The 24,717-nt window shown below is 55.0% G+C and overlaps 1 protein-coding gene across 1 annotated transcript in view; it reads right to left on the bottom strand.

Moving 5' to 3' along the window:
• CROCC (ciliary rootlet coiled-coil, rootletin) overlaps positions 1-24,717 on the bottom strand; it is a gene marked incomplete at both ends in the record, with an annotated part of 48,168 nt that overhangs the window by 18,805 nt on the left and 4,646 nt on the right. The window contains 17 exons of the mRNA XM_080692746.1: positions 1,811-1,980; positions 4,219-4,346; positions 4,595-4,788; positions 5,699-5,929; positions 6,199-6,345; positions 6,960-7,104; positions 10,607-10,789; positions 13,917-14,116; positions 14,781-15,011; positions 15,370-15,453; positions 15,938-16,034; positions 17,322-17,558; positions 19,306-19,412; positions 19,886-20,051; positions 20,139-20,200; positions 20,279-20,362; positions 20,452-20,634. Of these exons, the coding sequence (XP_080548872.1) occupies positions 1,811-1,980; positions 4,219-4,346; positions 4,595-4,788; positions 5,699-5,929; positions 6,199-6,345; positions 6,960-7,104; positions 10,607-10,789; positions 13,917-14,116; positions 14,781-15,011; positions 15,370-15,453; positions 15,938-16,034; positions 17,322-17,558; positions 19,306-19,412; positions 19,886-20,051; positions 20,139-20,200; positions 20,279-20,362; positions 20,452-20,634 (2,649 nt within the window). The remainder of the gene's footprint in view (positions 1-1,810; positions 1,981-4,218; positions 4,347-4,594; positions 4,789-5,698; positions 5,930-6,198; positions 6,346-6,959; positions 7,105-10,606; positions 10,790-13,916; positions 14,117-14,780; positions 15,012-15,369; positions 15,454-15,937; positions 16,035-17,321; positions 17,559-19,305; positions 19,413-19,885; positions 20,052-20,138; positions 20,201-20,278; positions 20,363-20,451; positions 20,635-24,717) is intronic.

Here is a 24,717-nt window from a genome sequence, read left to right as displayed (position 1 = left end):
CAGCCTCAGCTACTTAGTGAGGTCCTCTGCAACTCAGTGAGACCCTGTTTCAAAATAAAGAATAAAAAATTGGGCAGGGGGTGTAGCTCGGAGGTCAAATGCCTCTGGGTTCCATCCTCAGACCCGCCAAATAAATAAATAAATAAATAAATAAATAAATAAATAAAGTGAGTGAGTGGCGCCACGCCCAGCTGCAATCAGACCTTCAGACTTTGTTGAGACCTTTGTTGAAGAGTGACTGGGGTTGGGTAGAAGGAAGTAGATTGGCCTGAGAACAAAAGGGCCTCTGGGGTCTGGGGCAGGGGAGCTGGGAGAAGAACACAGACTCAGGGACACTGAGAGGCCGAGCCAGACAGAGCCAGGGGCGAGGGTTGGGGGCGGGGTCATAGGAGTGCAGGCAGAGCCCGTGAGTGAAGGGGAGCCTGGCCCTCGAACACAGAAAAACAGAGCACCCCTTCTTGTGTGATATTGTTCCCCCCAACCATGGGTCCCAGAGTGAGCAGGGTGACGGCCAGTAGAAACGTGGAGGGAGGCCATGCTGGCAGGCGGCGGCTCAGGGCCCGTCTGGAGGCCCGTCTGGAGAGTGTCCAGGGTTAGTAATGATGCCTTGTGGAGCCGTCACCAAGTACAGCCACTGTGATCATCCCTTTCTATGGACTCTCATCTCAACCCCACAGGACCTCGGGCTTCTACCCCTGCTGCTCTTTTCTCTTTGCTGCTTCTTTTCTGGAGGGTTACTGGAGACTGAACTCAGGGTCATCCTATCTCCGAGCTATACTCCTAGCCCTTCTTATTTTTTAATTATTTATTTACTTATTTATTTATTTTTGCGGGTCTGGGGATGGAACTCAGGGGCGTTCAACCTCCAAACCACATACTCTGCCCTATTTTTTATTCTTTATTTTGAATCAGGGTCTCACTGAGTTGAGGAGGGCCTCGCTAGGTAGCTGAGGCTGGCCGCGAACCGCAATCCTCCTGTCTCAGCCTCCCAAATGCTGGGATTACAAGTGTGTGCCACCACGCCTGGCTATTATATTTTATTTATCTATTTATTTATTTATTTGGTGGTACTGGGGATGGAACCCTTCCACCTCCGGGCTACACTCCCAGACCTATTTTATATTTTATTTGGAAACAGGGTCTCTTAAGGCAGCTGAGGCTGGCTTCGAACCGGCACGATTCTCCTATCTCTGCCTCCCAAGCGCGGGGATTACAAGTGTGCGCCAACATGCCCAGCTTATATTTTATTTTGAAACAGGGTCCCACTAAGTTGCTGAGGCTGGCCTCAAACTATGATCCTCCTGTCTCAGCCTCCCAAGTACTAAGATTACAGGCATGTGCCACCACACCAGGCTTCTACCCCCATTTGTACAGATGGGGGAATGAAGACACAGAGACCTTAGGTAGCATCACCACTGTGTGACCAAAAGCAGACTAAGTCCAGACCCGGGGTTCTACTAAGCTCCCTGGCCCCTGGCCTTTCATATATGCTCAAGGGCCAGAGGGATCCTTCACTTGCAAAAAGCAGGCCAGAGCAGATTCGAATGCTCTGCCACACTATTACACTGGCCTTTCTCAAACGTGGATCTCCTGCATCAGGACCAGGGCTGGGCTGAACACTGGATCTGCACTGCGCTAGGCCTTCCCACCCCTGCATCATCCCAGTGGCCCCGGGCCCGCACAGCCGAGAGGAGGTCTTATTTCACAGATGTAGGGGCTGAAGCAGATCAAGAAGGATGACTGGTGTGAGAAGGTAGAGAGGAGACGACAGTGGAGAAGCCTGGGCGCCCCGCACACCCACTGCCCGAACCTTCTCCCGCTGGAGTCTCTGCACGTCCTCCTCGTGGGCTGCCCGCTGCTCCCGCAGAGAGGCCTGGGCCTCCCGCTCAGCCTGCACCAGCTTCTGAGCCATCAGCTCCTTGTCCAGAGCTGCTTTCTCTTCTGTAGTTATTATCTGCTGCCGCAGGCCTGCCAGCTCCCCTGTACAAGAGACAAAGACAGGGGCTCAGTCAAAACCTCCCCTTGGGCAGCTGACCCTGCCATGTGGGCAGAATCCCAGAGGGGAGAGGGCTCGCCTGGCATCTAGGCTGGTTCCCTTGGAGACAGTGGCTCGCCCTCTCTGGGCCTCAGCTTTCCCATCTGCTGCATGGGCCCACTGGCTCTGTCCCCTCTCTGCCTAAGTAGAGTACCATCAAAAGGATAAAATGATTGATAAGAAAGGCCCCCACAAATGGGAAGGCTGTCAGAAATGCATCTACCACTGGGCATGCTGGTATCCCAGAACTTGTGATCCCAGAACTTGGGAGGATGGGACAGGAGGATCGCAGGTTCAAGGCCAGCCTCAGCCACTTAGTGAGGCCCTCCACAACTCAGTGAGACTCTGTTTCTAAATAAAAAATAGAGTAGAAGCCGGGCGTGGTGGCACACACATGTAATCCCAGCATTAGGGAGGCTGAGACTGGAGGACTGCATTTTGCGGCCAGCCTCAGCTACTAAATGAGGCCCTTTTCAACTTAGTGAGAGCCTGTTTCAAAATAAAGAATAAAAATAGGGTTTGGGATATAGCTCGAAGGTAAAATGCCTGAGCTATCCCCAGTACCGCACAAAAACAAACAAACAAAGAAACAAATAAACAAACAAAAAACAACCTAGGGCTGGAGTTGTAACTCAGGGATAGAATATCCCCGGTTTCAGAAACTCCAGTACTACGTAAAAGAAAAAAAGAAAAAAAATGTAACTACCCTGTTTTTTGTTTTTGCAATACTGAGGATTGAACCCAGTAGTTCTATAGCTCTGAGACAGCCATAGCCCTATTCTTTTTATGTTATTTATTATTTATTTAATTTATTCGTTTATTTATTCTACTGGGGATTGAATCCAGGGGCATTTTGTGTGTGTGTGTGTGTGTGTGTGTGTGTGTGTGTGTGGTACTGGGGGTGGAACCCAAGGGCTTTTCTACCTCTGGTCTATACTCCCAGACCTATTTTATACTTTTTTTGGAAACAGGATCTCACTAAGTTGCTGAGAGCCTCACTCAGTCACTGAGGCTGGCTGTGAACCTCTGCGATCCTCCTGTCTCAGCCTCCCAAGTGCTGGGATTACAAGTGAGCGCCACCACACCCAGAGAACCCAGGGACATTTTACCTCTGAGCTCTACCCCCGGCCCTACTGTATTTTTTATTTTGAAACAAGGTCTTGGTAAGTTGCTAAGGGTCTTGCTAAACAATGCTAACCTTTAACCAGGAATCTTCTTATCTCAGCCTCCCAAGTACTGGGATTATAGGTATGAGTCACCACACCCAGCTTTTATTCATTTTTTATTTTGAAACAAGATCTCACTAAACTGCCAAGGCAGGCCTTGAACCTGGGACCCTTGAACTTGCGATCCTCCTGCCTCAGCTTCTTGAGTCACTGGGATTATAAGTATGTGCCTCCACACGTGGCTATACCAGCCTGGTGAATACTCCATGGACATTATTTCATCACGTTTTCGTATCGTGCTTAGTTTATCCTCGTCATTGTTTAGAGAGGAGGAAATGGAGGCTCTGGTCAGTAGTTTCCCAATGCTGCCCAGCTCCGCGTAAAGGATCTCCTCCAATGACGGACAATACAAACATGCCTGGTCAAGGGTCAACCATCAGCGCTCACAGGGGTGACAAGGCAGAGGGCGGCCCCCGTGGACCAGCCAACCGCCATGTCTGGGGTGAGAAACCCACCAGCACATCCCTTCCCGGCACCGCCTGACTCCGCCGGGTGTGCCCAGGAAAAGACCTGTCCATGACCAGCAGGTGCTTAGTTCATGTTCAGTGAATGGAAGAACTTGGGTCCGTAGTCGGAGGCGGGGACGCACAGGGAACTGGGGCTGGGAGTGTCAGGGGATGGTGGCTGACGGCTTCACAGAGAACTCAGAACTCTCTTGCCACCCTGATGACGCCGAAGACACAGCGGCCACCGTCAGCGGAGCCAGGCCCCGTGCCAAGGCGCCACAGGCTCTTCCCTCACCCTGGCAACAGGCTTAGAAGGGGCGCAGTCCCACCTCTAAAGTCAGAGCGGGCAACGGTAACCCAGAGGGGGCAGGGCCTCGTTCCAGGGGCGCTCAGGACTAGAACCCAGGCCAGCTCGGCTCCCAGGCCAGTGCTCCCAGCCACTGTGCGATCGCTGATCTGCCAGGCTGCAGTGCCTGGAGCCTACTGTCCCCACGGCCCCGGGCCCTCGTACCAGTCAGGGTCTCCTTGGCCAGCAGCAGGGCCTGCCCGTCAGCTTCTAGCTGTCCCCGGCGAGCCTCCAGCTGGGCCAGCTGCCTCTGCACCCCGAACAGGCTGCTCTCCAAGGCTTCCTTCTCCAGGCTGCAGCACACACAGTCCCTGAGGCCAAGGGACTCAGCCTCCTGGGCCCCAGGAAACTGTGGCTCTCAGGGCGTGGCCAACGCGGGCCCAGGGCCAGAACTGCCTGCCTGGCCGGGCCAAGCTCCCTGGGGAGCCACGGTGAGGATGTGTTGGCAAGCCGGGCACCTAAGAAACTGCTCCACTGTGCCCATGCCAGGGCATGGCTCCGGGTTGACCCCCCGGGGGAGCCACAACGCCCAATGCCTTACCGCAGGCGGGTGGCCTCCTCGGACAGGGTCTGGCCTTCACGCTCGGCTGCCGCCAGCTGCACGGCCAGGCTGGCCCGCTCCTTGGCCAGCGCCTCCTTCTCTCGGATGGTTCGCTCCAGGGCTTCCACCTGCCGCTGGGACTCCCACCGGGCCTGCTCCAGCTCCTGCTCCCGCCCGCTCAGCTGCCGGGAGAGCTGGCCCCCACCAAGGGCTCTGAGCATCACTCCCAGAATCCCCTTGCCTGCTCTTCATGCAGCACCCCAACTCGGGGTGTGACCCAGCCCTGGCCCTGCCCTGACATGCTGTGCGTACCTGGATACATCACAGCCTTTTCTAGACCTGCAGCGCACAGGTGTGTAAAAACAAAGGCCCTCAGCGGCTCGGGGGTGATAACCTCTTCACCCCCAAACCCTGCAGAGAGCCGGGCGTGGTGGCGCACGCTTGTAATGCCCGCGCTTGGGAGGCTGAGACAGGAGGATCGCATGGGTTCGAAGCCAGCCTCAGCTACTTAGTGAGGCTCTCAGCAACTTAGTGAGATCCTGTTTCCAAATAAAGTATAAAATAGGTCTGGGAGTATAGCCTGGAGGTAGAAAGCCCCTGGGTTCCACCCCCAGTACCACCAAAAAAAAAACCCCAAAAAACCCTGCAGAGAGCCGAGTATATAAAACAGACCAAAGGGGCCGCCCTGAAGCTGCAGTGTGAAGACCTGCAGCTGCTTCCTGCCCCCAACCTCCATCCTCCAGATGCGCCTCCACGAACCCTGGCCCCTCTGGGACGGACACTGCGTAACAGGCCTCGATCCCTGGAACTCTAAGGACGCTTCTATCTGCGACGTCCCTAAAAGCCTTCATTCGAATTGTGCACGTCTACATGCATGTCAGGGCCATACCAACCTTCTCTCCGCACTTACACGGGCTTTAGTCTTCACAATAACCCTCTGCGATAAGAACTCTCAGCCCCAAGTTACAGATAGGGCAACTGAGGCCTGCGGAGCTGGGGCTGCTGGTTCCAGGTCCTCGAACCGCAGAGGTGGCTGGATCTCAATCCAGCAGCCTAGGCCCCTTCCTCCCTCCGGCGCCGACGTCCCCGCAGGGCTTGGCTCACCTGGGCCAGCTGCTCCTGCAGCCCGCTGCGCTCGCTGCGCAGCGCAGGCAGCTGCTGCTCCAGCGCCTCCCGGGCCTGCTCGGCCACGTGCAGGGAGCCCTCCAGGCCCTGGCGCTCCACCTCCTGCTCCAGCCGCAGCTGCTCCAGCCGTTCCTGCTCCTCCAGCGCCACGGTGGCCTCGTGCTCTGCCTGCCGCTGCCGGCCCAGGAGGGCCGCCTTTTCCTCCTCCAGCTGCCAGGGGCGGGCAGGACAGAAGGGTCAGCAAGCATCCCTCCCAGGACCAGGGACGCCCTTCCCATGTCCTGGTCACGGCAGCACAGGGGAGAATGGGGGCAGGGGTGTAGTGCCCTTGGGTGTGTGGACACTGGGGAGAGAAGAGTCAGAGACAGAAGGAAAGGTGGAAAACAAGGGAGATGGTGTGGAGCAGGGTGCCTGGGACCCGAGTAGGGTGTCCCCAGGGGAGGACAGGAGGGCCCGGCAGGCGGGTCCACTGCGTGTACCTGGGCGACGAGGCGGTTCAGCCCCAGCTTGTCCTGGGCCAGGCTCTCGTTGAGGGCGCTCAGCTTGGACAAGGAATCCCGCAGGGAGGCCTCCTCTGCTCTCAGCCTGGTCATGGCAAGTTCAAGCTCCGCACGGCCGGCCTCGGCCTGCAGGGTGGGGGCCAGGGCAGAAGGGCCGGTCAGGAAGGGAGGGATGGGGTGCGTGGGACGAGACAGAAGAGACCCAGAGCAATAACCCTCAAGATGGAGCAGAGAGACAAGCAGGAGACACAGGAGCAGGAGAAAGCCCCTGCAGGGAGGCTGCTTGAAAGACCTGCGCACTGCAGAGCTGGGCAGGTTAGCGGAGCCCCAGCAGGGCAGAGCCAGGCTCAGAGGGGCCCAGGATGGCACTTCTCGGGGGTCCAGGGAGCAAGGCTGGCACCCGCAGAGGGCTTGCTGGGCCACGGCCCAACTCCCATGGACTCAGGACCTGTGCCCTGAGATGAGATGGGATGACCCTGAGGTCCAGGCACTACCCCCAGGGAGTTCTCTCCTATCTGGAAAAGCAGGGAATGGTCATTAATAAAGGTCAGTCCACTAATGGCCAAGGTCAGAGATCGGCCTGGGGACCAGGCCAAAGGTCAGCCTGTGTCCAGAGGAAGGGCTCAGTCTGTGCCCAGGCTCAATGTCGGTGTGCGATGGGGATCAGCCTGTGGCCAGAGCAGGAAGGCCCGGGGTCTGGGTCAGAGGCAGGTGTGGCTGTGCAGCAAGCGGGGACCCACCTTGGTCAGCGCCTCGGCCACTTCGGCCTTCTCAGCCTGCAGCACGTCCCGCTGCAGCGCGGCACAGCTCAGCGCCTCCCTCACCTCCACCAGCTCCTTCGCCAGCCCTGAGCGCTTCGCTTCCAGCTGCTCCAGCTGTCTGTGGCTGTGGGGCAGAGGACAGACGGGCACCTCGCGTCCCTTCTCTGCCCTGAGCTTCCTCAACCAGCAGGATGCCGGGCTGGGAGCCAGGCACTGGGGGCAAGAGCCTGGCCCACCAGGGTGACCAAGCCATCGCCTCCCACCTCTGTGACTGGGCAGCAGTTTTCATACCTGCAAATGGGGTGATACCTGCCTTGTGGAACCGTTATAAGGATCCATGGCTTTCCAAACAGAAAGTACTTAAAGTGGTACCTGACATATCTTCCTAAGGGTTTTTAATGTGTATGTGTGTGTATGGTGCTAAGGATTGAACCCACGGGCATTCTACCTCCAAGCTACACTTCCAGCCCTATTTTATTTTTATTTTAAAGTAGGGTCTTGTGCCACACGCTTGTAATCCCAGTACTTGGGAGGCTGAGACAGGAGAATCGCATGGGTTCGAAGCCAGCCTCAGCTACTTAGTGAGGCCTTTCACAACTTAGAGAGGCTCTGTTTCAAAATAAAGAGTAAAGGCCGGGCGTGGTGGCGCACGCTTGTCTCCTGTCTCAGCCTCCGCGCTTGGGAGGCTGAGACAGGAGGATCACATGGGTTCAAAGCCAGCCTCAGCTACTTAGTGAGGCTCTCAGCAACTTAGTGAGACCCTGTTTCCAAATAAAATATAAAAAAAAGGTCTGGGAGTATAGCCCGGAGGTAGAACGTCTCTGGGTTCCACCCCCAGTACCACCAAAATAGAGTAAAAAGTAGGGTTGGGGTGTAGCTCAGAAGTAAAATGCCTAGAATGCCCTTGGGTTCAATCCCTAGTATTGGAAAAAGAAAGAAAGAAACAGGGTCTCACTAGGTTGATGAGAGTCTCACTACTAGCAGAGGCCATCCTCAAACTTGCAATCCTCCTGGCTCAGCCTCACAAGAGAACTGGGATTACTGGCATGTGCTACCGTTCTGGCTTTCTCAAGGGTTTGCAGAAACCAGAATAACGTCTATGATCACAATGTACTAACGTCGTCACACTGATGTCTCAGAGATGTAAACTGTACAGGTGCAAATCCTGGCTCATCGACTAACACTGTGCCCTGAGACAAGTGTCAAGAAGTCTCTGCACCTAGTTTCACCATCCATAAAACAGATAAGACCTTCCATATCAGAGGTTAAACAGGAGCGTCTAAGTTCTTTTTTTTTGGGGGGGGGGAGGGAGCTAGGGATTGAACTGAGGGGCATTCTACCTCTAAGATACACCTCTAGCCCTATTTTATTCTGAAACAGGGACTCACTAAGTTGCTGAAGTTGGCCTGGAACCTGCAATCCTCCTAGCTTATCCTCCCTAGTACTGAGATTACAGGTGTGTCTCAATGTTCAGCTTAGCATCTAAATTCAGAGAGTTGCAACCAGCCTCAGCAACTCTGTGAAGCCCTCTGCAACATATAGACCCCGTTCCAAATTAAAGAATAAAAAATAGGGCTGGGCTATAGCTTGGAGGCAAAATGACCCTGGGTTCAATCCCTAGTACCACAAAAATAAGGAAAAAGAAAAAGAAGAAAGAAAAAAAAAGGCCCAAAAAGGCCCGGCGTGGTGGTGCACGCTTGTAATACCTGTGCTTGGGAGGCGGAGACAGAAAGACCGCGCTGGCTTAAGAAACCCTGTTTCCAAATAAAAATATAAAAGTCTGGGAGTGTAGCCCAGAGGTAGAAGTGCTTCCAGGAACCCCAGTACCACCACACACAAAAAAAATCTAAGTTCTTAAAATGGTGCCTGGAGCTTAGTATTATTATTAAAAAATGATTATTGCCGGGCTTGGTGGCACACGCTTATAATCCCCGCGTTTGGGAGGCGGAGACAGGAGGATCGCGCAGGTTTGAAGCCAGCCGCGCTGGCTTAAGAGACTCTGTTTCCAAAAATAAAATAGGTCTGGGAGTGTAGCCCAGAGATAGAAGGGCTTCCAGGAACCTCAGTACCACACACACAAAAAAATGATTATTACTGTCACTTTAAATTTTAAAAATATAAATATTCAGCTTGGCGTGGTGGTGCATGCTTATAATCCCAGCATTTGGGAGGCTGAGACCAGAGGATCGCGGTTCGCGGACAGCCTCAGCTACTTAGGCCCTCTGCAACTCAGTGAGACCCTGTTTCAAAATAAAGAATAAAAACCGGGCATGGTGGCGCACGCTTGTAATCCCTGTGCTTGGGAGGCAAAGACAGGAGGATCGCACAGGTTCAAAGCCAGCCACGGTGGTTTAAGAGACCCTGTTTCAAAAAAAAAAAAAAAAATTGGTCTGGGAGTGTAGCCCGGAGGTAGAAGGGCTTCCAGGAACCCCAGTACCACAAAAAAATAAAGTTAAAATAAAAAATAAAAAATAGAGCAGGGGTGTAGCTCAGAGGTCGAATGCCTCTGGATTCCATCCCCAGACCCGCAAAAGTAAATAAATAAATAAAAATAAAGAATATAATGTAGGGAAGGGGGTATAACTCAGAGGTCGAATGCCACTGGGTTCCATCCCCAGACCTGCAAAAAAAAAAAAAAAAAAGAATATTCTTCTTTTTTTTTTTTTTTTTTTTGTGGTACTGGGGGTAGAATCCAGAGGCTTTCTACCTCCAGGCTACACTCCCAGACCTATTTTATATTTTATATTTTATTTGGAAACAGGGTCTCACTAAGTTGCTGAGAGCCTCACTAAGTAGCTGAGGCTGGCTTCAGCTACCACCGCGCCGCCACCACGCCCGGCTAAAAATATGAATATTATTAACAGTGCTATTTTAATCTTATGGTATCCGGGAATGAAACCAGAGACACTCGACCTCTGAGCTACACCCTTGGCTCATTTTATTTTTTATTTTTATTTTATTTTTGCAGGCCTGGGGATTGAACCCAGGGGCATTTGACCTCCGAGCTATACCCCCCTGCCCTATTTTTTTTATTCTTTATTTTGAAACAGGGTCTCACTGAGTTGCAGAGAGCCTCACTAAATAGCTGAGGCTGTCCGCGAACCGCAATCCTCCGGTTTCAGACTCTCGAATGCTGTGATTACAAGTGTATGCCACCATGCCTGGCTTTATTTATTTTAAAACTGGGTCTTGCTAAGTTGCTGAGGCTGGCTTCAAATCTGTGATCTTCCTGTCTCAGCTTCCCAAATCCTGGGATTACAGGCGTGGCATCCTAGTGTTACCAGGTGGCTGACTGCACCTCCTTGAGCCTGTTTCCTGCAGTGGGCTGGTCAGCAGGGGAGAGTGGCACACACCTACAATCTCAGCTCCTCCAGAGGCCGAGGCAGGAGGAGCGCTTGGGCCCAGGCGCTCTGTGTGTTCTTAGCACTCTATCCTACAGTGTCCGTGCTAAGTTCGCAGCAGTGTGGTAGTCTCCTGCAAGTGGGGAACCACAAGGTTGCCTAAGGAGGGATCGACTGGCCCAGGCTGATCCCCTGCATGGGTGGCCCTGGGGCCCCCTCCACATGACGGTAGGCCTGGGCAGTGGGAGCCTGAGGCGCGCTGGCAGGGAGAGAGGGGCTGCCCACCTGCGCTCCAGCTCCCTGCGCGTTCTGGCGCCATCTTGCACCGTGTCCTCCTGCTCTTCCTCCAGCCGGTCCCGCTGGCGCCGCAGCTCCTCCTGGGCGGCCTGCAGCTTCTCCAGCTCCTGCCGTAGCCCCTCGGCCTGCTGCTGGGCCTCCTGTAACTTGTGAGCCAAGCTGCCTTTCTCCCTACAGGACAAGGGGTCAAGGAACTGGGTTGCTCTCCCCAGCAAAGAGGCGGCTGAGCTGCCCCCTGGCCAGGAGCTACAGCCTCCGTCCTCTGAGGTGCCTGCCTCTCAGAAGCCTTCCCTCACGCCACCCATGCCCACGGCTGTTTCACCTACACCTCACAGCAGAAGGAACCTGGGCTCTCTTCTCCCTGGCCTGCTTCCTTTGAGGCCCAAGGGATGGGTGTAAGTGCTGGCTTTTCATCCAAGCACCCCATCAGGTAGAGGAGGCCAGAGCATGGCTCCTGGGACATGTGGGCAATTTTGCTGCTGGTTCTGTTAGGCCAAGTACCAATACACACACCCTTGATCCTAGGAAGCCTGACGGAGCTGGCTCTGTCCAGACCGCACTGCTTCCTACCGCATGGACCAGCAACTGCAGGGAAGGGAGGCAGCAGGCACGGGAAACCCACAGGCTTATAGGGAAGTGCCATCTTCGAGGGGGCAGGACTGAGCATAAGGCCTAAGCCAGCTGGCTTAGGTGGGGGGCTGCCCCCATCTTAAGTGGCAACCCCTAAATACACTGGATACCAAGACTGGCAGTGGGTAGAAAAAAATGTATGATATTAAGTAAAAAAACAAGAGCATGCCAAATGGGATGCTTGCTGTGAACACAACTACTTAAAAAGCCCATTTCCTTGGCCAGGCGTGGTGGCGCACGCTTGTAATCCCCGCACTTGGGAGGCTGAGACAGGAGGATCGCACGGGTTCGAAGCCAGCCTCAGCTACTTAGGCTTTCAGCAACTCAGTGAGACCCTGTTTCCAAATAAAATATAAAAATGGTCTGGGAGTATAGCCCGCAGGTAGAAAGCCTCTGGGTTCCACCCCCAGTACCACCCCCCCCAAAAAAAAAGCCCATTTCCGCCGGGCGTGGTGGCGCACGCTTGTAATCCCACGCTTGGGAGGCAGAGACAGGAGGATTGCACAGTTTCGAAGCCAGCCGTGCTGGTTTAAGAGATCCTGCTTTCAAATATAAATATAAAATAGGTCTGGGAGTGTAGCCCTGAGGTAGAAGGGTTTCCAGGAACCCCAGTACCACCAAAACAAAACAAAATTAAAAAGCCCATTTCCGCTGGGTATGGTGGCACACGCTTGTAATCCCTGCGCTTGGGAGGTGGAGACAGGAAGATCTCGCAGGTTCGAAGCCAGTCTTTCTGGCTTAAGAGACCCTGTTTCCAAATAAAAATATAAAATAGGTCTAGGAGTGTAGAACCCCAGTACCACAAAAAAAAAAAAAAAAAAAAAAAAAAAGCCCATTTCCTGCCAGGCACAGTAGCACACATCTATAATTCCAGTACTTGGGAGGCTGACAGAGAAGGCTCATAAGTTCCAGGTCAGCACATGGTTAACTTAGCAAGACCATTTCAAAATAAAAAGAGCTGGGGGTATAGCTGAGGTCGAACGCCCCTGGGTTCAATTCCCCCAGGAAAGGTCCTCTCCTTCCCAGTTTTCAGGCATGGAAACCATGGCTTTGTTATCAAATGGGTCTGAATTCCAGTTCCCATCCTGCCACCTCCAGCCACACCTGCTGTGAGTTTGGGCAAATCTTTCTCAACCTTAGCACTATGATGGGTCCAAATTTCAGAGTCTGATTTATTGAGACATGAAGTATTTCACACATAGCCTGACACAGCAAGTATTACGCTAACTCACTGCCGGGAAACACAGTGGGAAGCAAAACCAGTATCCTCGTAAGGGTTAAGACAGGTGGGTGAAGCCGGGCGTGGTGGAACACGCTTGTAATCCCCGCGCTTGGGAGGCTGAGACAGGAGGATCGCACAGGTTCACAGCCAGCCTCAGCTACTTAGTGAGGCTCTCAGCAACTTAGTGAGACCCTGTTTCCAAATAAAATATAAAATAGGTCTGGGAGTGTAGTCCAGAGATAGAAAGCCTCTGGGTTCCACCCCCATACAAAAAAATAAATTTTTAAAGATGGGTGAGTGAGGCTGTGAAGGGGGCCCCCACTTCATTTTCCCTCCATTTTTCACACTTTTAGTTAAACATTTCTATTTAAGAAGAGAAAAAAAAATAAAAATAAAAAAGCAACCAAGTAGGTAAAAGGTAGATAATTTCTTGTCTTAAAAATCTCCAGGAAGCCAGGCGTGGTGGCACACGCTTATAATCCCCGCGCTTAGGAGGCAGAGACAGGAGGATCGCGCAGGTTCGAAGCCAGCCGCGCGCGCTGGCTTAGGAGACCCTGTTTCCAAATAAAAATGTAAAAAAAAATAGGTCTGGGAGTGTAGCCTGGAGGTAGAAGGTCTTCCAGGAACCCCAGTACCACCAAAAAAAAAAAAAAAAAATCTCCAGGAAGCCGGGCGTGGTGGCACATGTTTATAATCCCAGCATTCGGGAGGCTGAGACCGGAGGATGCAGTTTGCGGACAGTCTCAGCTACTTAGTGAGGCCCTCCATAGTGAGACCCTGTTTCAAAATAAAGAATAAAAAATAGAGCAGGGGTATAGCTTGGAGGTCAAATGTCCCTGGGTTCCATCCTCAGACCCGCAAAAAAAAAAAAAAAAAAAAAAAAAAAATCTCCAGGAGAAAGCCAGGTATGGTGGCGCTTGTAATCCCAGCATTTGGGAAGCTGAGACAGGAGGATCATGGTTCAAGGACAGCCTCCGCTACTTAGTGAGACCCTCTGCAACTAATGAGACCCTGTTCCAAAAATAAAGAATAAAAAATAGGCTGGGGGGTGTAGCTTAGAGGTAGAATGCCCCTAGGTTCCATCCCCAGTACCACAAGAAAAAAAAAATCTCCAGGAAAGCCAGGCGTGGTGGCACATGCTTGTAATCCCAGTACTTGGGAGGCTGAGACAGGAGGATCACAGGTTCACAGCCAGCCTCAGCTACTTAGTGAGGCCCTCTGCAACTTAGTGAGACCCTGTTTCCAATTAAAGAATAAAATATAGGGCAGGGGTGTAGCTCAGAGGTAGAACGCCTCTGGGTTCAATTCCTAGTAACACACACACACACACACACACACACACACACACACACACGCTAATCAATTAATCAAGTAAATAAAAGATGGGGCTGGCCTTTGGACGCCCAGACACTGATCTACTCTCCCCCGCCCCACAGCTCCCCATACCTGCTCAGGAGGTCATTGGCGCTCCGCAGACGCTGGGCCTCGCGCTGGGCATCCTCGTGGGCCTGCGAGACCCCATCCGTCTGGTCCCGCAGACGCTGCACCTGCTCCTCCAGGGCCCGCCGCTCTCCCTCGCTGTCACTAAGCTGCTTCCGCAGGGTGCCCAGGAGGTCCTGGCTCGCCTCGAAGCGACCTCGCATGTCCTGGGGCGGGGGGGGGGGGGGGGGCACTGGTCTGGGAGGGCCCACCTACTCTCTGCCGGTTCCAGGGAAGTACACCGGCCTACACTACGACTGGCCTGGGACTGGGCCTGGCCTGGGGCAGGAGAGGGGGCCTCGGCCGCCAGGACCTCTAAAGGCCTCCCTTCTGAGCCTTCACCTCCCGGAGGTCCTGAGGAACTCCCATCTAGGCCCCCCCAACTCACCCCCCCCCAAGAATTTCTTTCCTCTCTAGCTTCTGACTCCACCCCAAGGCTCCCAGGCTCCTCCCACTCACGTCCTAGCTCCACCCTCAAAATCCTCCCTCCCACTCTGCCCCCAGTTTCCAGGCTCCTCGGTTTCTAGCTCTGATTCCTCCTCCCAAACCTTCTCCCAAGGCTCTACCCCAGAATCAGAATCTCACCTTTTCTACGAGAACTCTAGCTTTGCCCCAGGCCCCTCCCTCCCCAGGCTCCACCCGGACGCCTAAGCTCCTCCCACTCTGGGCTCCATCCTTCTCCAGAGCTCTCTGCTACCTCCTAGGACCGGCCTCCCAGGGTCGGGTTTCTTGGTCCCGCCTCCACGATCATGACCCCGCCCCCAAGCTCTCAAGCCCCTCCCCTAGGGACATTCCTAGCTGGGACCAGTGATGCTCTGGTCCGGTTCCTACCTGGACCTGCAGCTGCCGCTTGTGCAAGGCCGAGTGGATCAGGGCGAGCGTGGAGTCGGAGCAGGCTGGGGACGGGCCTCGGCGTGGGGAGCGGCCGCGGCCGGGCGAGGAGCGCCGTGGCGGGGACGGGGTCCGCGGGCCCGAGAGCCCCCGCAGGCTGCCATCCGAGGCATCCGCTGTGCGCTCGGAGCCACTTAGCTGGACGCCGCTCTCGGTGTCGGACAGGACCGCCTGGAAGGCAGGTGTGAGGAACCAACCGCGGGGTTAGGGAGGCAGAGGCCCAGCCAGGCAGGGCCACCCCACCAAGCTCCTTCCTACGAGAAACCTTCCCGACCTCCCCCAGTGCGCAGCCACAGTTCGCTAGGTAAGCCTCTGTTGCAAAGACAACAGAGATCCGTACAGATGGGACTGGAAAGTGCCATCCCTTCCCTCTGCAAATGGGGGCGCCCCGGGGAAGAGGACCGGGAGCAAGTAGTGGGATTAACCCCGCAGCAGCTAGGCGACCACGCCCACCCACTTGCAGTTCAGCCCATAGCCACTAGGGGGAGTGGCGGACGGCCGAGACCCTGACCAGGGCTCCAGCACCCACCTGTGCCAGGTCCCTCAGTGTCTGCTGCAGCCCTTCTCCGTCCTCCGTCTCCAAGGCCGCCTGCTCCTGTAGCCGCAGAGATTCCTGGAGTGAGACAAAGAAAGGGTCAGGGGCTATACCCTAGTGTGAAGCCCCACCTTCTCTTCCTGGCCTGCCACACACTAAGTGGCCTCAGTAGCCATGCCCACCGGCCAGCTGCCCAGCAACCCCACTGCCCTCACTGCGCAGAGGCCCCGAGAGGCAATGTGCTGTCGCAGTCACTGGAGGAGAGCCCAGGCCCAGCCCCACAAAGAGATGACCAGTCCCGCTGGAGGGGCAGTAGAGCTAAGCCCGACACCCCCGCTTGCTGGCCTGAAGACTACAGCAGGACGAGGCAGGGTCACTGGAGGGAGAGAGTGGGTTAAGGGGGTGAGCATCCTTCCTCTAGTCCTGGCACACGCTGTGAGGCCTAAGTAGGATACCTGAGTAGGATGCTCAGGGCGGCCCCAGCATCCCAGCCCGGAGCCTGTGTCCACGGACCTGGTAGGTCCCCACCTGCCCTGCCACATCTCAGGGAGCTGGTTCTCACCAGGGCCTCCAGCTTCTCTGCGAGGGCCTTGTTAGCCTGCTCCTTCTCCACACTCTGGCTCTGGAGGCGTTCCACTGCCAGCACCAGCTCCGTCACTCTGGAGGAGGGAGGGCAACAGAGCGAAGGGAAGCGCTTCTCCTCAAAGCCACCCGCTTCCACGTCCTTCCAGCCTCCCCAGAACCCGAGGATCCACCTCTCTGGTTTTTTGTTTTGTGGGTCTGGGGATGGAACCCAGGAGCATTCAAACTCCAAGCTACACCCCCTGCCCTATTTTTTATTCTTTATATTGAAACAAGGTCTCACTGAGTTGGAGAGGGCCTCACTAAGTACCTGAGGCTGTCTGTGAACCACGATCCTCCGGTCTCAGCCTCCCAAATGCTGGGATTACAAGCGTGCGCCACCACGCCCAGCTCACCTGCTTTTTGTCTTGTTTTGTGATACTGAGGATTAAACTCAGGGGTGTTCTTCTTCTGAGCTATATCTATAACCCTCTTTTTTTTTTTTTTGTGGTACTGAGGATGGAACCCAGGGGCATTCTACCTACGAGCTACACCCCAGCCCTATTTTTTATTCTTTTTTTTTTTTTTTTTTTTTTTTGGTGGTACTGGGGTTCCTGGAAGCCCTTCTACCTCCGGGCTACACTCCCAGACCTATTTTTACATTTTCATTTTTGGAAACAGGGTCTCCTAAGCCAGCGCGAGCGGCTGGCTTCTAACCTGTGCGATCCTCCTGTCTCTGCCTCCCAAGCGCGGGGATTACAAGCGTGCGCCACCACGCCCGGCCTTATTCTTTATTTTTTGAAACAGGGTCTCACTAAGTTACGGAGGGCCTCACTAAGTAGCTGAGGCTGTCTGCAAACCATGATCCTCAGGTCTCCGCCTCCCGAATGCTGGGTGTGCCACCATGCCCGGCTGCAGCCCTATTTTATTTTTAAACAGGGTCTAAGTTACTGAGGACCTTGCTAAGTTGCTGAGGTTGGCCTCAAACCCGTGATCCTCCTGCCTCAGTTTCCCAAGTACTGAGATTACAGGCCTGCGTCACTACACCCAGTTTAGGATCCACCTCTCTGGCTGTGTGAGCCCGGGTGAGTCATTTCTCCCCACTGGGCCTCAGACATCTCAACTATGAAATGGGAAAGCAGTTACCCCAGCTCCATCTCATGGGAACGCACTGGGATTTGTCCAGGAAGCAGGAACGAGGACACGTGGAGGCTGGACTGCTCAAGATGTGTCCTAGGCAAGGGCCCTCTGAACAGGGTGCCTGGGAAGTCTGGCTGAGCTCACGCAGGGGAAGGGCCCATCTCTGCCAACAAAAGCCCCTCCCCAGGCTCCAGGTGGCTTGTCTGCAGAGCAGCTGGCCCTGTGTGACACCTGCCACCACCCACCTGGCACCGAGGTTGGCCTTGTCCAGGTCGCTCTGCACCTGCAGCTGGGTCAGGTCCTTCTCCCGGAGCACCCTGTCCCGCAGCTGCTCCTCAAGCTGGGCCTGCATCAGCGCCTGCTTCTCCAGGGCTGTCTCAGCCCGGCTCTCCGCCAGCTGCAGGCTCGCACTCAGCCCCAGGCCTGCCTCCTGGATGGCCCGAGATGTCCGGGCCAGATCCCCTCCCATCTGCAGCAGGTCCCTAGGGAGAGAGCACACAGGATGGAGGGGACGGGTGGCTCCTGAGTGCGAAATAAAACTACACCAGAGACGGGCGTGGCAATGCACACTTGGAATTCCAGTACTTAGAAGGCTGAGGCAGGTGTATCAAAGGTTCGCCTCAGCAACCTAGTGAGGCCTTCCGCAATTTACTGAGACCCTGTTTCTTTCTTTTTCTTTTTTTCTTTTTTTTTTTTGTGGTACTGGAGATTAAACCTAGGTGCATTCTACCTCTGAGCTACAACCCAGCCTGATTTTTTTTTTTTTTTTTTTTTTTTTTTTGCAGGTTTGGGGATGGAACCCAGGGACATGTGACCTCCGAGCTACACCTCCTGCCCTATTTTTTATTCTTTATTTTGAAACAGGGTCTCACTGAGTTGCAGAGGGCCTCAGTAAGTAGCTGAGGCTGTCCACGAACCACGATCCTCCGGTTTCAGTCTCCCGAATGCTGGGATGACAAGCCTGTGCCACCACGCCTGGCCTGATTTTTTTATTCTTTATTTTGAAACAAGATCTCACTAAGCTGTAGAGGGCCTCACTAAGTAGCTGAGGCTGGCAGTGAACCCTGATCCCCCTGTCTCAGCCTTCCAAGTACTGGGATTACAAGCGTGTGTGGCTTGGAGGTAGACTGTCCCTGGGTTTAATCCAAGTACCACAAAAACTACACAGGGATGCTGTGTATGACCAGCAGACTGGGAGAAAAAAAGAAGGTACATGATGCCCAGTGTGGGCAAGGCTGTGGGGAAACAGGCCCTCCCCACATAGCTAGCAGGACAGGTGGGTACAACCACATGGAGAACAATTAGAAAGAGCTCTGAAAATTAGGAATACATAGGCCCTTGGCCTTATCAACTGCATCTCCAAAGATGCTGGGATTACAAGCGTGCGCCACCATGCCCGGCAGGCCACCTCTTGAGAAATGTTTGAGTATCAAGATCTGCCAAGATGTTTGAGTATCAAGATCTGCCAAGATCACAAAAAGAGAGACCCAGCAGGCATGGTGGGGCACGCCTGTCATCCCAGTGCTTGGGAGGCTGAACAGGAAGATCCATGGTTCAAGCCCAGACTTAGCAATTTAGCAAGATCTGTTTCAAAATAAAAAGGGTGGGGTCAGGCCGGGCGTGGCGGCGCACGCTTGTAATCCCCGCGCTTGGGAGGCAGAGACAGGAGGATCGCGCAGGTTCGAAGCCAGCCGCACGTGCTGGCTTAGGAGACCCTGTTTCCAAATAAAAATGTAAAAATAGGTCTGGGAGTGTAGCCCAGAGGTAGAAGGGCTTCCAGGAACCCCAGTAGCACCAAAAAAAAAAAAAAAAAAAAAAAAAGGGTGGGGTCAGGCGTGGCGGTGCCTAACTATAACCCCAGTACTTTGGAGGCTGAGATAAGAGGATGTCATGTTTGAGGCCAGCTCCAGCAACTTAGCAAGGCTTCTGCAACCTAGTGAGACCCTGTTCAAAATAAAAAATAAAGCGAGGGTGAGTGTGTAGCTCAGGGGTAGATTGTCCTAGGTTCAATCCCTAGTACCATCCAAAGGTAAAAAGAAAAAAAATATGTACAGAGCGCCGAGCTCCGGGTGGGCCCCTAGTACACGCTGACCACCGCGACGTGGTGACAGTTCACTACAGGTTTCCTCTGCGTGTCTGGACCTGGCACAGCTGAGCTGCCTGCACTTGGAGAAGAGCCTGCTGCCGGCTGCCGCACCGTCCGGACCCGCCCCTGCCAGCTGGGCTCACCTGTCTGTGTACATCTTCACCTCGCTGGCCAGCCTGCGGAGGCCCACGACCTGCCTCCAGAGGAGGAGCAGACGGCTGTGCTCGCTGTTGAAGTAGGCATTGAAGGACTAGAAGGAAGACAGGCCCGGTGAGCAGCTGGGGGCGGGGGGCGAGTGCACACCTCCCCAGCCCGGCTCCCACCGCCAGGGAGGCTGCATCAGTGGGGAGGGATCTTCCCGGAGGCAGCGCAGGGCCGTGGCTCATACGCCAGAGCCTCTGGCTCCTGTGGCACAGGGAGTTGGTTTCCGTGTCACCACCAGCTTCAGGAGGTGGTGGGGAAGGGCAGAAAGTGCTGGAGACCTGCGTTTGCCTCCCAGCTGCCACGCAGGGGGATGCTGACATGCCTGCCACACGCTTTATTACGAGGAATTAAAGAGAACAGCTGCCCGGCACAGGGCTGCGCTAGTCAAGGCCAGCTCTTACGATGACCGTGACCTCTGCTCCCATGCTCACCTGGCCGGCATTCCCTCCCCCTCTGCAGACTTCTGGGTCCTCTCACCGGCTGCAAAGGCCCTTCCCCGGGCCAGGCCGCCCCATGCACCTCCTCCTCGCGCCTCCACGCCGCCTCCCGCTGCTCCAGCTCCTTGCGGCTGCGTGTCCAGTCGCTGGTCACCTTGTGTAAGTCCTCACTCAGAGTCTGGTTGGCGGAACCTGCCTGGTCCAGCTGTTCTCGCAGCATGGCGTTCACCTGGGCCAGGCTGGCGCTCCTGGACAGGGCACGGGGGTGGGGCGGTGGGCACCTGCTCACCTGGGGGCTGCCCCACCAGCCCTGCACCCTCCTGGCCTCTGCTCACCTCTGCTGCTCCTCCTCCAGGCGGAGGAGGGCGCTCTCCAGGTCTTGGCTGTGCTCTGTGTCCTGGGCAGGAGGGGTTGGGTAGCATCAGGCAGGGCGGGCAAAGGGGAGAGCCAGCCCCTGCCCCACCGTGGCACCCACCCTCAGCCGCTGCTGCTCCAGCTCCGTGGACTTCTCCAGCAGCTGCTGCTCCAGCTCTGAGCACCTCTTCTTGTACTGGAGAATCTGGAGGTGGGTCAGGGAGCTACAGTTAGCCCCAGGGGCGAGGCAGGCAAAGCCGAGTGAGGGCAAGAGCTGGAGTGGGTGGCCCTGACCTTGCCCTGCAGCCGCTGCACCAGCTGGGCCTGCCGCTGCTGGCCCTCCTGGTAGGCCTGCAGCTTGCGACGGTAGGAAGCCTGCTCCTCCTGCAGCTGCCTCCGCAGCTCCACGCTCTGCCGTACCAGCCCCCTGGGCTCCTGCTCCAGCTCCCCAGACTCCAGCCGCACAGCCTGCTCCAGCTACAGAGAAGGGCCCTGGGTGAGAGGCCTGGGCCTCCAGGGAACGCAGCCACAGGCCTCTGCAGGGGGCACCAGGCTGGGCTCAGACCCACAATGCCTTGCAGCCCCACAGCCTTGCACTCTGGGGGGGCAAGCAGTGTGGGCAAGCGGGATGCATTGCACATATGCACTGGCTGATGCAGCTGTGCACAAACCTGTGAATGTGATGGGACACACAGACATACAGGACATACAGACAGGGTACGCGCAGACAGTACGTGGGAACAGACCTGAGGGTAAACAGTGGAAGCCCTGGGGCTCCCTCGGCAGTGCTGGGCCTCTGCAGCAGGACAGGGGCCCCCTTGTGGCTCACAGGTTAGATTCCCCTGACTCCCCACCCCACCCCCAACCCCGTATCAGGTGAGCTCAGGAAAGCCTGGATTTTTTTTTTCTCCACATATCTTTTATTTATTTTTTCTGATGTTAAAGACTGAATCTGAGAGGGGGGACAGTTCTACCTCCAAACCATACTCTTAGCCCTATTTTTGTGTGTGTGTGGTATTGGGGATGGAACCCAGGGGCATTCCTCCTCTGAGCGACATCCCCAGCCCTATTTTGTTCTTTTATTTTGGAACAGGGTCTACGTTGTGGAGGGCCTCGCTAAGTTGCTGAGGCTGGCTGGGAACATGTGATCCTCCTGTCTCAGTCACTAAGGTTCTGGGGCTGGGGCTGGCCTCCAACCTGGGATCTTCCTGCCTCACCCTCTCCCCCACGCATGCACCATCACTCCCAGCATGTTCATGTATCTTAGAACCTAAGACAGCGGCTGTGGGGTGGCTGAGCTCACACTCAACAAAGGGTTTTTTTTGGGGGGTTGCTGTTTTTTTGTTTGTTGTTTTTTTTTTTTTGGTAGTACTGGGGATAGAACCCAAAGGCATTCTACCTCTGAGCTACACCCCAAACCTACTTTTACTTTTCTTTCTTTTGCGGATCTGGGGATGGGACCCAGGACCATTCTACCTCCGAGCTACACCCCTGCCCTATGTTTTATTCTTTATTTTGAAACAGGGTCTCATGGAGTTGCAGAGGGCCTCACTAAGTAGCTGAGGCTGTCCGCGAACCATGATCCTCCTGTCTCAGCCTCCCAAATGCTGGGATTACAAGCGTGCGCCACCACGCCCGGCTCTCAGCAAGTGTTTAAGATGGTGAATTAATGGCATGAATGCATGTGAATTCATGCTGAGACAGGATTGCGCAAATTTGAAGCCAGCCTCAGCTACTTAAGTGAGGCTCTTAGCAACTTAGGCCTGTTTCCAAATAAAATATAAAATAGGTCTGGGAGTATAGCCTGGAGGTAGAAAGCCCCTAGGTTCCATCCTCAGTACCACAAAAAAAAAAAACCCAAAAAAGCATATATGCAGACCTGAGCTTACAGACATGTACACAAGTAAAGCCAATGCACACAGGCAGTCTTAATGTCCCCAGGGTGACACAGGTGAGCCCGCCCCAACATGCATGGCATAAGTTTGTACTGTCACCCTATACAGCACCTGCTTCCCCACCTCTCACCCCACCTCTCCTTACCTAACACTGAGCCTCTGCTGCCACCCTCCCTCCTCAGGTCGCCTGCAGGCAGAGGCAGGGTCTGGCTACCCCACTAGCCTGGAAACTTCTTTGCGTGTGTGTGTGTGGGGGGGGGGTCCTGGGGGTAGAACCCAGGGGCCTTCTACCTCTGGGCTATACTCCTGACCTATTTTATATTTTATTTGGAAACAGGGTCTCAGTAAGTTGCTGAGAGCCTCACTAAGTAGCTGGCTTTGAATCTGGGCGATCCTCCTGTCTCAGCTTCCCAAGCGCTGGGATTACAAGCCACCATGCCCGGCTAGCCATGGAAACTTCTAAGCACCCTCAAGGTGCCAGCTGGTCCTCTGGGGGTGAGGGAAGAGGGGGCTGAGGATGTGTGGGACTCGGCCGGGTAGTGAGCACACTCCAGGGCCTGGGGACGACCAATGGGACGTCCCCCAGCCAGACCAACGCTCGTGTATCCACCTCCCCGGCCCTGGTTGGCCACAGCCCGGAAGGACGGAAGGACGCTCATGCTCCTGAGGGCGGGGCCACGCGGGTCACGGGAAGCCAAGGTTGATGCTCAGTGAGCCACACAGGGAACACGCCGCCCACTGCACCCTGGGATGGCCAGAACTGCCGAAAGGCTCCATGGTTAGCAGGCCGTGGTGGCGCACATTTGTAATCCCCGCGCTTAGGAGGCGGAGACAGGAGGATTGCGCAGGTTCGAAGCCAGTCGCGCAGGTTTAAGAGACCCTGTTTCAAAATATAAAAAAAATAGGTCTAGGAGTGTAGCCTAGAGGTAGAAGGGCTTCCAGGAACCCCAGTACCACCAAAAAATAAGAAAAAGAAAAGAAAAAGAAAGGCTCCATGGTGAGGGGGAGGCACCCAGGCCAAGGCTGTGGGGGTGAGGTGGCAGCAGGGGGTTCTGTCTGGGGGGACCGCAGGCACGCGGCAGGTATCTGTATGAAACCCACCCAGGCAGGTGCAGGCCAAGCATCCGCCTCATTCACCGCGGTGGTCACCCCGAGAGCCTTGCGTGTCCTCCCCACGGCTGTGAGCTGGGGCCCTGTGTGTCATGGTGTGTGCCGGCACACGCTGATATTTGGGTGTGTCTGGGTCTTCACGTGGACCCGAGTGAGGTGGCACCGGGGCTGGGGTCTGTGTCGTGGGGCAGGCACTGCGTCCGAGTGTAGCGAGTGTGAGCTTGTGTGTGCTCATCCGTGTCAAGGAGGCAGGGTGTAGGCAGGAGTCTGGTGTGTCCGCACACTCGGTGACACTGGGTACGTGGCAGTGAGCGGGAGCTGGTGCCCCCCCCCCGCATCTTTGTGGGCTTCCGGTGGCTGCTGTGTCCTTTGTCTTTCTGCCTCTGGGAGAGGTGACCGTGTGCAGTCACCCGCACTATGGGTCTGTGTGGCGACTCTTCCGTTCTGTGCTGTGAGGGACTGCGCGGTGCCGGGCTGTGGGCGTGGGTTATGCGGTGCACACGGAATCTGAGTGTACCCTGTGGTGGGTTTCATGCATCTGCGTGTCTCTGTGCTGCGGCCTACGCTGTGCGTGCTTTGCACATCTGTGTCCCAGGTGCGGCCTGCTCCTGGGGTACAGAGGGGTGCAGTGGTGCCAGGGGCTCCCCCTTCCCCGGTGCTCAGAGCCAGCCTGCTAGTCGACATACCTCGACCTTATCCACAAACTGTTCCCACAAATCAGCCTTTCAATTTCACTTGAGATTCAAAAGGAAGGAGGCAGCCATCAAGCCAGGGATAAAAGAAGTTTACCATCTCCCCTAGCAACCAGGGCCCCAAAGCCGCTTTTCAATTCACTTTGTCCAGGCTGCTGTGGATACAGAGTGTGTCCAGGGGTCTGTTCTCTGGAGCCAGGACGAGGCCGCGGCCTCCTTCCCTACACCTGCTCCCTCAGCTCCTCTGACCTGGGAGGTGGTTTCTGGGAGCCCGTTTCCCTGAAGGACATGCAGACAAGGACACCCCAATCCTCACTGCTCTCTATCCCAGGGGTGCTGAGGGGCCCAAGGATCAGAACAACCTCTCTGACTGCCCACAACCCAGCCCTCCAAGCAAATTATGTTTGTTTGTTTGTTTGTTTGTTTTTGCTTTGCTTTGTTTTGGGGTGGCACCTGGGATTGAACCAAGGGTATTCTACCTCTGAACTACATCCTCAGCCCTATTTGTTTTTATTTATTTATTTATTTGTTTATTTATTTATTTATTTGGTACTGGGGATGGGATCCAGGAGCTTTCTACCTCCAGGCTACACCCCTAGACCTATTTTATATTTTATTTGGAAACAAGGTCTCACTAAGTTGCTGAGGGCCTCACTCAGTAGCTGAGGCTGGCTTCAAACCTCTACGATCCTCCTGTCTCAGCCTCCCAAGTACTGGAATTACAAGTGTGCACTGCCACGCCCGGCTTGCTTGCTTGCTTTTTTTTTTTTTTTTTTTTGGTGGTACTGAGGATGGAACCCAGGAGCTTTTCTACCTTCGGGCTATACTCCCAGACCTATTTTATACTTTATTTGGAAACAGGG

This window comes from Muscardinus avellanarius, assembly GCF_963383645.1.
Source record: "Muscardinus avellanarius genome assembly, chromosome: 3".
Lineage (NCBI taxonomy): Eukaryota > Metazoa > Chordata > Mammalia > Rodentia > Gliridae > Muscardinus > Muscardinus avellanarius.
This window is presented reverse-complemented; position numbering and strand designations above follow the sequence as displayed.